The 16995-nt window shown below is 42.5% G+C and overlaps 1 protein-coding gene across 1 annotated transcript in view; it reads right to left on the bottom strand.

The window, feature by feature from the left end:
• Positions 1–13615, bottom strand: part of SCP2 (sterol carrier protein 2) — a 168691-nt gene extending 155076 nt beyond the window's left edge. Inside the window, exons 1-3 of the mRNA XM_065882958.1 lie at positions 13538–13615; positions 9840–10094; positions 2364–2421 (exon numbers count right to left, since the gene is read on the bottom strand). Of these exons, the coding sequence (XP_065739030.1) occupies positions 2364–2421; positions 9840–10094; positions 13538–13615 (391 nt within the window). The remainder of the gene's footprint in view (positions 1–2363; positions 2422–9839; positions 10095–13537) is intronic.
• Between the last annotated feature and the right edge of the window lie 3380 nt (positions 13616–16995).

Raw genomic sequence — 16995 nt, 5'->3', positions numbered from 1 at the left:
AATTCAAATGACAAATCCTTCATCAAATCATCTCAGACTTTCAGAAGTTATCTTACCTTTCAAAAGTTATCATTTCTTCCTCTAAGCTATTGTAACACTTGTTCATACCACCTTTTTGATATTTAACATTTCCTATTCTAACTGTACACCTAACTATAAATATCAATATATTAAATCCCAATTGTCTCAAAGCTCCTTAATGTCAGGTGTGTTATTCATCTCTGTGGCTCTATCGTACATCTAGAGGACAAAATAGGATAGAATGTTATTGTTGAGCAGGAGTGTGGGAGCACTCATATGGTCATCTTACAAAGCCAGGATCAAGAGATGACCCTGTCAATGGAACAAGAAATGAAGCTTTAAGGATGCTATCCAAAGGTACAGAAATGACCAATGGAGGAACTGATAAAAATTATGAAAATAAACTAGGAAGAGGAGAGTGGAACTTAGAGATAAGATGTAACCTAAATCCTCATCTACCATAGTGAGAAGCAAACAGATGTCTAAAACTGATAAGTCAAAAACTGGAATAAGTGTGGTGGAACAAATATTTAGAGATATGGAGATAACCACCAGAAGAACTAAAGCCAAAACGTTTAAAAGAAGTTGCCCGCTGGGGAAGGGGCCTGGGAAGTATAAGCCATCTGTGTGTGTGTGTGTTTTAACCATATGAAAGTATTACTCTGAAGTTTTTTTTAACTTAAGAAGATATATGATTGATTATGGGATTGGTTTAGTCACACTAGTTATCTTTTCCCGCTTAATGTATGAGCAAAAAAATTAATGTTTTACTTATAATAATGTTGATGAGATTATGTTTAAAAGAGCATTCTCATATGCTGCTACTGAAACTAATAATATAAACAGTCTGAAAAATAATCTGACAAGAGTCTTAAAACTGTTTATGTTCATTGTTCCAGTGAGTCTACTTCTAGGCTTTGTCTTCAACAATAACTAGAAGTGAGAACAAATATTTGTGTTCAGCAAGAAATTTACTATAAATCTTCTAAAATATCAAAAAGTTGTGAAGCAAATATCCAACAAAAATTATGGCATAAATATATAATGAAATATGCAAAAATTAATTTTTTCCAGTTTTAAGTGGAGAAATCTTTATAATAGTAAGTTTTAAAAATCAGGATACAAAACTACATATAGAATATGATCCCAGATAGCCACAGAAAAAGAAAATTAAAATAGAATACACCAAGGGAATGTAAACTGATACAGCCACTATGGAGAACAGTATGGAGGCTCCTTAAAAAACTAAAAATAGAATTACCATATGATCCAGCAATCCCACTACTGGGCATACACCCAGAGAAAACCACAATTCAAAAAGACACATGCACCCCAATGTTCATTGCAGCACTATTTACAATAGCCAGGTCATGGAAGCAACCTAAATGCCCATCGACAGACAAATGGATAAAGAAGATGTGGTACATATATACAATGGAATAGTACTCAGCCATAAAAAGGAATGAAACTGGGTCATTTGTTGACACGTGGATGGATCTAGAGACTGTCACACAGAGTGCAGTCAGTCAGAAAAACAAATATCGTATATTAATGCATATACGTGGAACCTAGAAAAATGGTACAGATGAACCGGTTTGCAGAGCAGAAATTGAGACACAGATGTAGAGAACAAACGTGTGGACACCAAGGAGGGATGCGGCGGGGGGTGGGGGTGGGGGTGTGATGAATTGGGAGATTGGGATTGACATGTAAACACTGATGTGTATAAAATTGATGACTAATAAGAACCTGTTGTATAAAAAAATAAATAAAATTAAACTTAAAAATTTTTTAAAAAGAAAACCAATTCAGAAAAAAAAAAAAAAAAAAACATTAAATGAACAGTGTCTACCCAGAAAATCAACATCAGTTAATCAAATCTCATGAACCTTCCTTTTGGGGGCAGAGATTTCTGATTCCCTGTATAGTAATATCTAAATACTGAGTTGAATGATGGAGTTGAAATGAAACCTAATTTATGAACACTGAGTGCACTAGGTACTTGTAGAGACAAGCAGTGTCTAATTAAAAACCACAGTAACCCTTTTTGGGTTGCTGGCAGCAAGCTGGCAAGAACAGGAGGAAGGCGAAGGCTTCCTAGCAGGAGGACTGTACCTGAACAACTTCATGGGACCACCGAGCTCCCAAGGTCTCCATGAGTGGGAAGCCTGTATTCCCCAGCACTCCCTTAAACAGCTGATACCTAAGCTTAGACTGCTTGGCCTTGAGCTTAAAACATCTCCTTTGACCCAGCTTCCTGTTAAGGTTGCAAGGCTGCTCCACAATCAAGACAGACCATACAATAAACTACAATGTTCAAAGATCTGAATGTTCTATGTTACCTGCTTCCTTTGCCAAGTCAGGGTAGTCTCTTGAATTCTCAACTCCAGGCTTTGTGAACTATAAATATAGAAGGAGATAATAAATAGAAACAAATATAGTTAGATTTTTTCACAACAGGGAACTGCAGAAATTCATTCGCCTATTCATTTAAACAAAAACATATTGAGCACCTATCGTGTTTCTGGACTCTGATAATAAATAATATACAGTTCGTACCCTCAGGGAGCTTAGCGTCTAATGGAAAACAGGCAATTACACCACAGTGTCATAAGTACAGAATGATTTGGGAGAGACAATTACCCAGCTTTGGAGGACTAGAAAGGCTTCCCAGAGGAACTGACGTTTAAATTAAGTCTTTAAGGATGAGTAGGAATTAGCCAAGTGAAAGAAAACGAAATTCTAGAGCAAAGGCCTGGAAATGACAGAATATAACAGTTTTACATGCAAACAATTTTATATTGCAGAGGCTGAAACATGATTTGAAATGGCAAGTGATAAGGACAGAAAAATGACTGGGGACCAAACGATGATAATTACTAATATTTATTGGGCACTTACTGTTGTTACTCACTGCACTAAGCACTTCACATGTATTAACATGTTTAATCCTCACAACCCTCAGAGGTAGGTACTACTCTTATCACCATTTTAAGATAGGAAAACAAGGGCAGACATTAAGGTACTCGCCCAAGGATACACAGCTAATAATTAGTGGAGCTGAAACTTCAACCTGGTTCTAGAGCCAATTCACAAGTGACCTTATATGCCCTCCTATGACACCTGGGCTTTATCCTGAAGACAGTGGATTTAAAAACAAACAAAGACTGAAATGAACAATGAGATACACTACAACACCAAACACTGACAGGATGTGGAGCAGCAGGAGCTCTCATTCATTGCTGGTGGAATACAAAATGGTACAGCCACTGTGGAAGGCAGTTCGGCAGTTTCTCACAAAACTAAACATCCTCTTAACATATGATCCAGCAGTTGTGCTCCTTGGTATTTACCAAATGAGTTTAAAACTTACGTTGACACAAAAACCTGCACACGGATATTTATAGTAGCTTCATTTATTATTTTTTTTAATTTATTTATTTATTTATTTATTTTTGCATTGGGTCTTCATTGATGCATGTGGGCCTTCTCTAGTTGCGGCAAGCAGGGGCTACTCTTCCTTGCGGTGCATGGGCTTCTCATTGCAGTGGCCTGCCCTTGTTGTGCAGCACAGCCTCTAGGCGCGCAGGCTCAGTAGTTGTGGCTTGCAGGCTCAGTAGTTGTGGCTTGCAGGCTCTAGAGCACAGGCTCAGTAGTTGAGGCGCATGGGCTTAGTTACTCCACGGCATGTGGAATCTTCCCAGACCAGGGCTCGAACCCGTGTCCCCTGCATTGGCAGGCGGATTCTTAACCACTGCGCCGCCGGGGAAGCCCTATAGTAGCTTTATTTATAATTGCCAAATTTGGAAGCAACCAAGATGTCTTTAGCAGGTGAAAGGTTAAATAAACTGTAGTAAAACCAGACAATGGAATATTATTCAGCACTAAAAAGATATGAGCTACCAAACCACAGAAAGACATGGAGGAATTTTAAATGTATATTACTAAGTGAAGAAGCCAATCTGAAATGGCTACATATTGTATGATTCCAACTACATGACATTCTGGAAAAGGCAAAACTATGGAGACAGTAAAAGAAAATTAGTTGTTGTCAGGGACTGAGGGAAGGGAGGGATGAAGAGGCAGAGCAAGAGGATTTCAGGGCAGTGAAACTATTCTGTATGATGATGTAATGTATACGTGTCACCACATATGTGTCTAAACCCATAGAATATACAACACCAAGAGTGAACCCTAATGTAAACTATGGACTTTGAGTGATAATGATGTGTCAATGCAGGTTCACTGACTGTAACATATGTGCCACTCTAATGCTGATCATTGATAGTGGGCAAGGCTTTCCGGCAGGGTCGGGGGCAGTGAGCATGTAGGAACCCTCTGTACTTTCTGCTCAATTTTGCTGTGAACCTAAAACTGCTTTGAAAAATAAAGCCCTACTTTAAAAAGAGAGAGAGAGAGAGTGTGGGCCGAGAAGACGTGCACGTTAGATCATTCTAAATGCAATGTTGAGAAATGAATGAACGGAGCAAGGCTGGAGGCAGTGAGACCAAATGGCATAATTCTGAAATAGCCCAAGTGAGAGTTAACTAAGATAGCAGCAGAAAGAATGGAAAGAAGCAAAGAGACTTGAGAAACATAAGTGAAGTAAAATCTACCAAATACAGTGATCAATTAGATAAGATGGAGTGGTCTGCTAGTCAGAGGTTGTGCTAACGAGAAATGGCTTTTAAAAATTTTTAACTGCAAACCACGATAACATACATGACCCAGTAGACACATAGTGAAGCAAAATTTTCATGAAATACTTATCCTTGTTACATTGATACAGTATTTTTGATTCTATTTCAATTTTTTTAATGCTAGAGGCAACCTTCTAAACAGACATCACTACCCCTGCAACGGATCACAAAACCCAGTTTGAAACACTGTATAGATACTAGCCGTAAATGCCACACTTTATTACACAGTGCCAAAATACATCTGTTGAACTGAACCAAAACAAAACGTTTAACATTTGTTCCTATCTCTTATCCACCTCAATTCTTCATAACTTCTGAATTAGGGAATCCTTCATAATTCCCTAATTCAGCAGCCCCAAATTACCTATTTCGCCTGTAGTTACTCTTCAGTTCACTAATTACAATCAGAGCATGTAGTATAGAGAGCACTTACTGTAAGGAGAGAGTACTGTGCTACTAGGCTCCACCAAGTAATACCTATTAATAACCACATTATCATCCAGGTAGTGAAATGACTGCACTTTCTCATTTCTTACTGAAATCAAGGCAGTTTTTAAAAGATTAGTCAAGCAAATAAACACATACAACATTTCTCCTTCAAAATGAAAAGCATGTTTAGGTGGAAACTACCAAACGTCCATTAACAATAAATTGAATATATTATGGAATGTTCACACAATGGACTATGTTACCTCAATGAGAATGAACAATCTGTAACTACACATAAAATTAAGGATGAATCCCAGAGACATAATGTTGAATGAAAAAGCCAAAACTAATCTATGATATTAAAGGTCAGAAGTCAGGATAATGGTAACCCTTTGCAGGCAAGGAGTCAGTGACTGGAAGAAGGCACAGAGTAATTTCTGAGGTGCTGGTAATATTCTGTTTATATTTGCTTTTTAGTTTTTATTTTTTTAATATAAAATAAAAATAAAAACCTACCTCAAGGCCTATAATAAAAGCAGCAATCTTGTTCCACTACTCTCCACCCACTAGTCTTACTTGCTCCCAAAACATCCATTTTCAATTCTTTTAGATATTTCTTCTTTCATAAAATGCCATGTTTCCAAATATTCTTATACTATTATTTCTTTATCAATGTAAGAAATTATATCATAGTCTCTAATAAGGGCCAATGAGAATTAGGTCTCTCAGGCCACTTCACATATACATTTACAGTTCCCCCATCCTCCTTATACAGTTGAATCACAATTTTTTTTATTAAATCAGTATGTAGTGCTTACCTTATAAAGTTAATGTTTCTTAGTATTGGGCTAGGTTGTATACTATGATTACATGTGCTTTATTGTACAATTTTGTTTTGCTTTGTTTTTCCTGGAGTTAACTGCCTCATTTTTAAAGTTTTAACCTTTTTATTGTAAATGACAGAGATACAGAAAACCACATACACACACACACATCTCCTAATGAATTATTTTAAGGCAAACACTCTTGTAACCATTGACAAAGATTCTCTCCTTTACCAAATTCTAGCCAAGCTCCTCTGAGTCCTCTTCTCTACTAGGTCTCAACCTTGGCCTAAAAACTTAAACACTAACATAGTTTTTATGAGTTCTAACTTGCTCAAGGCCAGATCCCTAGGAGGACCCTAGCCCCACTTAAAGCACCTGCCTGAGAAAACTCAAGGCTGTCAAAAGAATTTACTGCTTCTTCCAGCCAACACCTGAATACAGGGCTAGTCTCCCAGTCTCTGTGGGAGGGTAGGAGCCTAAGCTTGGGTAAGCACCAGTTAGCAAATCCAGACGGGTTTCATGTGAACTAGCCTCCCCTCTCCCCACTTTATGTAAGTTTTCACTTCCCTGACCCTACAGCTGGCCCTCTGCATCCGTGGGTTCTGCATTCACAGATACAGAGGGCCAACTAAGGGGACTGAGCATCCATGGATCCTGATATCCAAGAGAGATCCTGGAACCAATCCCCCAGGGATACCAAGGGACTACTGTATTGTGTCCCTACTCACCACCCTCCCTATTCCCTTATTATCCCTTTAAAATACCCAGTCACATCTGTATAAAGTTAGTTCAGTTCACACTGGACTTCTTCCCTTTTGCAATAACATATTACTAATTAAAATCTGTCCTAACACTTTACCTAGCGTCTACCTTTATCTTTGACACCAACCACCCAGACTAAAAAATTGAACCCTGCCTGCCCCTCCACAAACTCCTCTAAGCACTCTGTTCCAATCTCAACCCCGCTCCACCCCCAAAGTAATTATTATCCTGATTCTTACAATAATCACTTCCTTTTAGTATTTCATACTTTTATCACCCAAGTGTCTATCTGTAGACACTATTGTTCAGCCCTTTTTTAAAGTGTTTATAGGCCTTTCAAATTCTCTTTTAATCTACAGGTTCCCCTCCACTACTTTCTTTTCCTCTCAATACACCTGTTAAAGAACCCAGAGCATTTGGCCTGTAGCTTCCCACAGTCTGGATTTTGTAGATTGCATACTCATGCAGTTCGACATGTTCCTCTGTTCTCTTTATTTCCCACACATTGGCAGCTGGATCCAGAAGCTTGCAGACTCACATTCTATCTCCCTGAGAAAACTATAGGTGGTGGTGTATTCTTTCATAAGGAAGCATATAACATCTGATTATTTTTGCTCTTTGTGTTTCTAACAGTTGTTGGTGCTCAATGACTAGATCCAGCAATTCTCAAAATTTCTCAGTCTCAAGACCACTTTAAACTCTTAAAGATCACTGAAGATACCAAAGAGCTTTTGATTATGAGGATTTTATTTACCAGTATTTACCCTCTTGGCACTTAAAATAGGACATTTAAAAATAACTTTCAATTCACTCAAAAAAAAAACCATTACATGTTAACATAAATAATTTTTATGAAAAATAACTATATCTCCCCCTCAAAAAAGTGATGAGTGGCATCGTTTTGCATTTCTGCAATTTTTTTTTTTTTTTGGCTGTATTGGGTCTTTGTTGCTGCACACAGGCTTACTCTAGTTGCAGCGAGTGAGCGGGGGCTACTCTTCGTTGCGGTCGCGGGCTTCTCATCACGGTGGTTTCTCTTATTGTGGAGCACAGGCTCTAGGTGCACGGTCTTCAGTAGCTGCAGCACGCAGGCTCAGTAGTTGTGGCTCGCAGGCTTAACTGCTCCATGGCATGTGGGATCTTCCCAGACCTAGAACTGAACCCATGTTCTCTGCATTGGCAGGCGGATTCTTAACCACTGCACCACCAAGGAAGTCCCCTGCAATTCTCTTTATTGTCTGGTTTAACAGGAGGCAGCTGAATTCTCACAGTTGATTCTTCATTCAGCATTTGGCGTTATGCTGTTTTGGTTGACGTCTATGAAGTAAATCTGACCTCACACAGATATGTGATTGGAAAAGGGAGGAGCATTTTAATAGCCTTTTTAGATAATTGTGGATATTCTTTTATACTACACTAAAACTTGACAAGTGGGAGTTTCTTACAGGTTAGTTGCGATGTTGAATTTAAAACAATATCAATGAACTTTTCATATTCTTGTTATATTCAAGTCCATTAAAATCTTGCACTTTTCTTTCTGCAAAACCAAATTTTACTTAAAGCACAAATACGTTACTCTTTGCAAAGAGATTCATGACACAGGACTAGACAGTGAGGTCAGACAGCCACTTAGCACACGTTTAAGTCCACGGTGCCTCCTAGGAACTAAGGGAGTGGCCCCATGTCCTTGGATACAGCTGTCTGGGCTGATTCTAGGGGGTGACAGAGTTCAGGCTGAAGTTTAATGCCTTAAATACTGGCTTCACTTGAGTACCACACAGTGGCAGCTCTTGACATTATTAAAAAGGAAGCAACGCACGAAAGGGAAGGTACAGACGGGTTTGGTGAATGACTAATTCTCACTACATAAACAGGCAAACTTAAGTTACCATATCAGCCATTCTAACATCTGTATAGAAATTCCCAGGAAGATGTGTCCCTCAAGGCTAATTGTAAACCAGGATGTACATTTTGGAAGTCGGTCCCTTGCAGTGCCTGTAACGGAAGTATCCTGGAGATGCTGTGGTGGCAGGACAGGTCACTTTGCAGAAGAGTTGCCTGGGGCCTAGCAGCTTCATCCTTCAAGCCCTACTTGGTGCACACTGGGTTTGGGGGCCGTCTGGGGAGGACAGGGAAGAGGCACTCCTCAATAAATAAGGTCGGGAAACAGACTTGGGCTTCACACTCCATCCTGCAGTCCCCCTTAGCCCAAGCAAGTGACAGGAAGAAGGAACAGCAGCCAGCGGGGTGGGAGTGGCCGTCCCGCACCCTGCTGGGGTCTCAGCTGAGTTGCTGGTGGTTGAGTGCTCTGATGATGGCTGGTATCTCCTTTCTGCAAAAGCATCAGTCCACACGGGTAGGATGCAGGGTGGGGCTGTCCCGGAGCCCCTGCAGTGACAGGTTTAATGGACAGCAGTAGGGAAGCAGCTTAATGTCCCAGCCAACATGGTCCTTCTTGAGAGCAGCTGACCCGTGAAGGAGAAGCTCCAGTCCTCGGTCTTCAGTGTTTCTGGTGGGGCAGCAAACGGAAGAACTGGGCGACATGTAGCATGGAGAAGCTGATGTGCTGGGCACAGACCTGCCCAGAAGGACAATGACCAGCTCTTGGGGTCTGCTTGGTGTGGCGGGCTGCTCCAGCCAAGGTGGCTTCCACTTCCTGCCTGGGAGGAAGAAGGCGTGGGCTCCCGCCCTTGTGGGGAGGCAGAACTGTGAAGTGGTCTGTCTCCTACCTGCTGAAGGGTCAAGTGTGGGTCAAGTCACAACTTCAGCAGACCTCGTTTAACCAGTTTTTGTTCTCTTACAAAAAAAAGAAGAAAAAGACCCACAGAACCAAATCCTACATGACAATAAATATGGTTTTTCTCCATAATATTGCTTAGGAAGATCAAGAGCCCGCAATCCAGTCATCCTGAAGGTCCCAAATATCACAGGCAAGTGGGGTTTTCCTGGTGAGACAGATCCCTGCGTGGAGTGGGTCGGTGTCTGTGCCGAGAGGCCTGCTGGGGTGTGTGACACCCGGGGCATTGACGTGATCCTCAGAAGAACCGAGGTCAGAGAGTAAAAATGACATCAAAAGCAACCAGGCGTCTGCTCTCCTTGCCTTAGGCTGACGCCAGAGCTCTGCTTGTGGAGGCGGGCGGACACCCCCGAGAGGCTGGGCTGGGCTGGAGCCAGGCCAAGATGGGGCAGGGGTCCCACAGTGCGAAAACCCCAAATAGCCGAGATTGAGGCGCCAACAGGTTAACGCCAGCACTCCAGCGCATGCAGTGAGATCTGGAGACCCAGGTCTCCAGGAGACGCTGGTGCGGTGGCTGTGATGGCAGCGGAAGGCTGGGTGATGCAAAGAGGAGAAACGCTGTAAAGTCAGGATTCACCACCACACATCGTGAATCAAAGTCTGGGTGCCAGACCAGTCGCAGGCACGGAAAAAAAGAATGACAAAACCCCACATTTTGTGCACAGAAGAATGCAGGAGGGTTCTCAGAAACACCGTGGTGGTCTGGTATGCTTTGGAATGGAAGCAATATCCCTCCAACGAAGCAAGAAAATCCTGCACTTTGAGCGGAGTGGTAATCTGGCTTTTCTCTGGAGCCATTTCACATAATTTTCCAAACCTCTCCCAGGAAGCTGGTACGTGTCTGATTGCCAGTGTTCTGGGAACAGGGCTGGGAAGTACCACCATTTAGTATATAGAATTTCACTTGATTCCCCTTTTTTCAACTTGGGCCTCACTCCCGCCTTCCACTAAGCCTAATGGTCAAATGATTCTAGAGACTCATCTGTTCAGTTTCTCCAGAAAACAAGCCTCCAATACCCTGACAAGGAAGGGATAGTCACCTAGTGGTAAAAAGGATCTTGGAATCCAATTATTCCATAGAAGTGTTTTCCTTCCCTCCTCTCATCCCCACCTTACTTGGCATCTAGTACATGCAGGTTCTGAGCCTTCTGGAGTTCTGCAGGAAGACTCAGCCAGTATAACCCCTCTTCAGGAACTTGGGTTATGGGTTTCTCTGTTCTGAGTCAATGACCACTTTTCCATCAGCTTTTAATCATCCAATGTTTTTCTGACATCTTTCTGCTATCGTTTCCTCTCCTAGTCACTTCACCCTTACTGTCATTTTAGTGGTATTGGGAAAGCACCAATAGAGATAAATTCATATTTTCAACCTGCCATGCTTATCCAAATGTCCTAATACATCATATTTAAATTACCTGTTTATCCTTTCCTCCTCCATATTATACATTCCTTAAGAACAGGAACCTTGCTTTTTTCATCTTTGTACTCGTAGCATATAGCACATACTATGTTTATTGAATATATGCTTAAATGATGAATTAACTACCCTATAACATTAATGTGTGTTAGAGATAGCATGGAAGAAACATGAGATTTTAAGTAATGCAGTTTCAAAATTTGGGAGCAGTATCAAGATAGATAAATTACTTAGCCCCTCTGAGCCACAAAGATGGACGATAAAATGTGGATAATAATAATCCCTTATGTGGTGAGGATTAAACACGATAATGTAATATTTTATTTATTTAGTAATATTTTTTTAAACCGTAGGTTTGTAGAGTGTGACAAAATTAATTGTAAGGGTTGTGGGTTGTGATCAGCATTTTCAAAAATGAAACAAAATAGGAAATATCAAGAGTTCATCACACATAATAAGTGTTGCTTTAGCAAGCTTGTTTCAGTTTTGTGAGTACATGTGTGTACGGAGTTGTGATGTAAGATATATTTCTTTCTGTGGGCTGTGGAATTATATATAAAAGTATAGAAAAATCAAATGCTTAATTATATGGTCCTGACTATAACAGCACCAGAATTTCTAAAAAAAAAAGTGGCCAACGTAACTTAGAGCAGTCTGGGGAAGTTTTAAGAAAATACAGGACTTGGACTCTTGCTATAGACTGAATGTCTGTGTCCTCTCAAAATTCATATATTGATATCTAACTCACAAATCTAATTCTTCATTTTTGGAAGTGGGGCCTTTGGGAAGTCATGCAGATGGAGCCCTCAAGAATGGGATTAGTGCTCTTATAAAAAAGAGCCCAGAGAGTTCCCTTGCCCCTTCTGCCATAGACAGCTATCTATGAACCAGAGAGCAGGATCTCACCATGCACCAAATCTGCCTGTGCTTGATCTTGAACTTCCCAGCCTCCAGAACTGTGAGAAATAAATATGTCTTGTTTAAGCCACCCAGTCTAAGGTATTGCAGTTATACAGCCCTAAACGACTAAGACAGACCAGTTCTTGAAGACAGCCAGAATTTAAATTGATGAAAAGAGGGCCTATCAGGAGGTAGGCAGCATAAGCAAAGGGACTTAGCCTGCTGTCAGCCAGGTAGTAGTTGTGATTTAGTTGGGTTAAAACCTCTTGACATGCATCATGCGAATTCTAATTTACCATAGGAATTAATTTCCTACACTGATAATAAAACCTCACTAAGAGAACTTCAAGTTGTCTAGGAATTCAGCTATTCAAATTAAGAACCACAACCAGTTGAGATCTACCAACAGAGCTTAAAGTATTATCTGCTAAATTTCTCCCTCTTCATTAAACCCTCCCCCAAGTTCCAAAAGATCAAACCCAGAGAGTAGTACATTGGCCTAGTAAGCACATCAATAAAGCTGCTCTCCATAGTCCCAATCTCTTCCCTGAAGATTGTAACTAACACCTCCCACACCTCCACCTCTCAACTTGAGGAAACATAAATACATCTCCTACTTCCCAAAGCTCAGTGGTATTCTATATAGCCAATATAACCAGACATGGAACAGCCAGTGGTGGAGGATCTGACTGTATTTATACCGTACTTTAAAAGGTTTTACTGTCCACCTATACCAGAAGTTCCCTTTCCCATGAAACAATAGATGATCTCCAAGTATCTGCTTCATAACGTATTAGCTGACTTTTCTACTTACATGTCTTTATTGCTTTGTGTACTCTCAGCCCACTGGGTAAGATAAAAACAAGTTTAAGGCTGATTTCTCAGAAAGAGAACTTCCCCAAGGAACTCTCTTTCATAAAGCATATCCATTTAATATTGTTCAACTAACATTCACTGAGGTCTTCAGGCACAAGGCATTTTCAAGGTGCTAGAGGTACAGCAATGAATTAGACATGGTACTCACCTTGGAGGAGCTTACGTGCAAAAGAAGAATATAGACATAAAAATAGAATTTCAGGATAAAATAGTAAGTACTAAGTTAACATGTGGGAAAGTCAGGAGGATCAGAGGAGGCTTCTTGGAGAAGGTCTGAATTGATCTTTTAAAAATGTAAATAAGGGCTTCCCTGGTGGCGCAGTGGTTAAGAATCCGCCTGCCAGTGCAGGGCACATGGGTTCGAGCCCTGGTCCAGGAAGATCCCACATGCCACGGAGCAATTAAGCCCGTGCACCGTAACTACTGAGCCTGTGCTCTAGAGCCCACGTGCCACAACTACTGAAGCCCATGCAGCTAGAGCCCGTGCTCCGCAACGAGAAGCCACCACAGTGAGAAGCCCACGCACAACAACGAAGAGTAGCCCCCTGCTCGCCACAACTAGAGAAAAGCCCGCGTGCAGCAACGAAGACCCAACGCAGCCAAAAATAAATAATTAAAAAAAATTAAAATGCAAATAAGTTAACCAGTGAAGACAAACGGTCTTAAGTAGTGGGAAAAACAGAAAGCAAAGCAACAGAAGCATAAAAAAGTTTGGGGTGAAACTAAAAGCAGTTTGGCATCACTAGAGCACAGAGGTGGTGAGGATGTCAAGAAGTGAGACTGTAGGAGTCTCTGGCCTCCTGAGTACCAAGAAGAGTATCACTTGAGGAACAACAAAGGTCGGAGGATCCAGAAAACCTGCCACCTGTGCTGAGACGCTGAGCATCACTAATGATTCTCCTCCTTATCTACACTGGAACTGTCCCTGAGAAGGGATCCTACAAGGAGTATTCCTGGAAGTGCAGACTGGCGACATTCACGACCTGCTTTCCTTTCGGGTGTGAGGCGGACCTTGCCTCCGTCAGAGGTCCACACATCTTAGGATTCCACCCAGATTCAAAGGAGGTGCGGACTTTGGGTCATCTTGGGGCGTCCTTCACAAACTGCGCCCCAGGGAGAAAAGGAAAAAAGGAGGAAGATATGGCCGCTGGAACAACCCTGCGATATTACGATCCCGCAGACACGCCCTACATCACAACCCACCCGAGTCGCCACTCCGATGCCCCCAGGACCAAGAAGCCAAGCTGGGCGGTGGGATGCCCCGGGCGCCCTCCGGGTAGGAAGGACAAACCGACGCACGGCCCCAAATCTGATTCTCCCCCGCCCCACCCCCGGTTCCCGGTCACCTCGAATCTCCCCAGGCCTCACCCAGACAGAGCAGAGCAGGGAGCCCGCTTCCGGGGACCCACGGCTCTGTTTACCTTGGTCATCCCAACGCCCACCACAAACACCCGGTTCCGGAGCGGACACTGTGAGATGTCCACATGCATGGCTCGGACACTTCTGGGCACGGGACCCGCAGCTAACGTAGGAACGACTGGCCTAACGAGCGCGCAGACCTAATGAAACCTCTGCTGCGCCGGAGCAATTAGAACCGGGGGGCGGGGCGGGAGGCGGCCAGGGGGCGGGGCGGGCAGGCGTGGGCGCGCGCGCGTGCGCGTACACTGAGGCGCCTGCGACTTGGCCGTATGGTCTTCTGGAGGGGCGGCGCGGGTTAGGGAACCCTTTGGGGACAAGGCTGGAGTTCACAGGTGGGCTTGAGACCCAGGCACCCTCAGCCCTTGCAAAAAAGCTCTATAGCCTGGTACCAGCCCCTCAGCTTTAGGTTCTCTATGCTGAGAGGGAGTGTGGCCTGGAGCAAGGCCTGAGGCTGAGGGCAGGGCTTGGCCAGAAACTGGACTCACAAAAGGGTAGCCTCAGGAAGAATTTCGGAGTATTGGAGTTGTTCTGTATCCTATTGGTTGTAGTAGTTAAAAGAGTCACTGCACGTGGGGGGAGGGGGGGCGGATTTTATTACGTGAATGTCTAAAACGAAAACCAAAGTTCTGTTACTAGCTCTGTGACCTTTTTTAACCTCTCTGAAACTCATTCTCATGTGTTGTTTTGTGAGGATTAAACGAGGTGATAGAAACAAAGCCTTCAGCACTGAATAGAAGGAATATGTATATATGTAGGTATACTGTGGATATATACAGTGGATGCTTTTTATTGGCTGATTTTGAATTTGCAGATTTTCCTGCTCACAAAAATGTATTTGTAACCCCAAGATCAATACTAGAAGAACCCTTGAGGTGGCAGAAAACGTGAGTTGCCCCACGTGCCTGTTCTCAGCTGAGGTTAAACAAGAACCATGCTCTGTTTCAGCTCATGCTGTAAACCAAGGTGCTTCTCATGATCTATTTAGTGCCACCTTATTTGCATTTTTGTGTTTTTTGTTGATGATTTCACTGTTTAAAAGTGGTCCCCCGGGCTTCCCTGGTGGTGCAGTGGTTGAGAGTCCGCCTGCCGATGCAGGGGACACGGGTTCATGCCCCGGTCCGGGAAGATCCCACATGCCGCGGAGCGGCTGGGCCCATGAGCCATGGCCGTTGAGCCTGCGCATCCGGAGCCTGTGCTCCGCAACGGGAGAGGCCACAACAGTCAGAGGCCCACATACCGCAAAAAAAAAAAAATGAAAAAGTGGTCCCCAAGCATGATGCCTGAAATGCTATCTAGTATACCTAGATACAAGAAGGGTGTGAGGTGCACTATGAAGAAAATACATGAACTTAGTTCAAACATGTGATCGTGCTATTGGCTCTGAGTTCAATGTTAATATATGTATGTGAATAATAAGATGTCTTTAAACAGAAACACACATAAAAGAAGGTTATGTATTGATCAGCTGACAAAAAACGCTGTGGGCAGAAACTTGCAGGAGCCTAACCCTGTATTTCCCCTAGGGGCAATTGTTCAGTATTCACTAATTTGTGTTCACAGCAACTTTCAGAACATAAATACCACCTAAAACTGAGAACCGACTCTGTGTGTGTGTGTGTGTGTGTGTGTGTGTGTGTGTGTGTGTGTAAAACTTCTGAGGCCCCTTCCAGTCCTAAGGGTGTGTGATAAGAGCCCCTCCTAGATCTCCATGGCATAAAGCATCAAATGATGGAAGTCCACTCCCTCAGGAAAACTTCCTGTAATTGTTCCTAGCACTGGTAGAATTTAAGGCCAGATGTTCATTTAGCAGAAACTCCACTTGGCTGCTGAGGAGCCATTGGGCAGCAAGCGGAACAAGGAAGCTACACAGAAAGGCAAGGGAAGAACTTGGGGCAAGCAGAGTTGTTCTGAGACTGATCACTCTATCTCTATGGGGACTGAGTAACCTGTCTCTGGGGGAAGGGACATGTTCAAATTGAGGCTGACTGGCCTCAGGGTTATTGCAGGAGACAGCCTTACCCCTGGAAGGGAACCTGAACCAAGTGGACCCTCAGTTCACAGGCGACTTTTATTATTTCAAAAGGCCTTATAGAAATTTCATATGTATATACACCATGCCACCCCCAGTAAAAATCACCATAGGTTCAAAACATCCATATCCAGAGCCCACTCTCTCCTGAATCAGAGCCTCTGGAAGTAAAGCCTAGGCATCAATATTTAGAAAGTTGCTCCTAGTTGATTCTAAGGAGCCTCCACTAGGCTGGGTAAAGAGCTCCTGGGCTGAGAATGGGTCAACTTAGTAAAATCTTCATGTGACCAGAGAAGGGGCAAAGAATCTCCCCTTTTCCTGCCTATTCCCAGAGTCCAGCATAAGGCTGGCACTGAAGAGGCTTTTACTAAGTGTAGAGTTGTTTCTTGAAACTCTGATCGGCTGATAAAGACAGCACTGTGATTGGTGGATAAGATAACCCAATACAGCAAGAAGTCACAGAGTCCAGTTTAATTATTATGTATCCATGCCTGTCCCATGGATATTGGTTTCAAATATCCATGCCTGTCCCATGGATACTGGTTTCAAAAAAGGAGCCCATAGAGGTGGAGAGGGAGTAATAATAAACATTGCTGTTAATGCTGAAAAGATTGGGAAAGGACACTTCCCTTTCCAATGTGGAAGACTAGATAATCCAAAAATTCTCCTGCCCCAAAACACCTAGACATGCTGCATAACATACAACAAACTTCTTTTAAATGCGTACAAGATGGAAGAGGCAAGTTTTTTCTTTTAATTTTATATGCATCTGTACTGTTTGAATGTTTTGATCTTGTGTGTACGTTACTTTTATTTTT

This window comes from Phocoena phocoena, chromosome 1 (genome assembly GCF_963924675.1).
Source record: "Phocoena phocoena chromosome 1, mPhoPho1.1, whole genome shotgun sequence".
In the NCBI taxonomy this organism is placed as follows: Eukaryota; Metazoa; Chordata; class Mammalia; order Artiodactyla; family Phocoenidae; genus Phocoena; species Phocoena phocoena.
The sequence above is the reverse complement of the archived record's forward strand: the minus strand, read 5'-3'. Positions and strand labels throughout refer to the sequence as shown.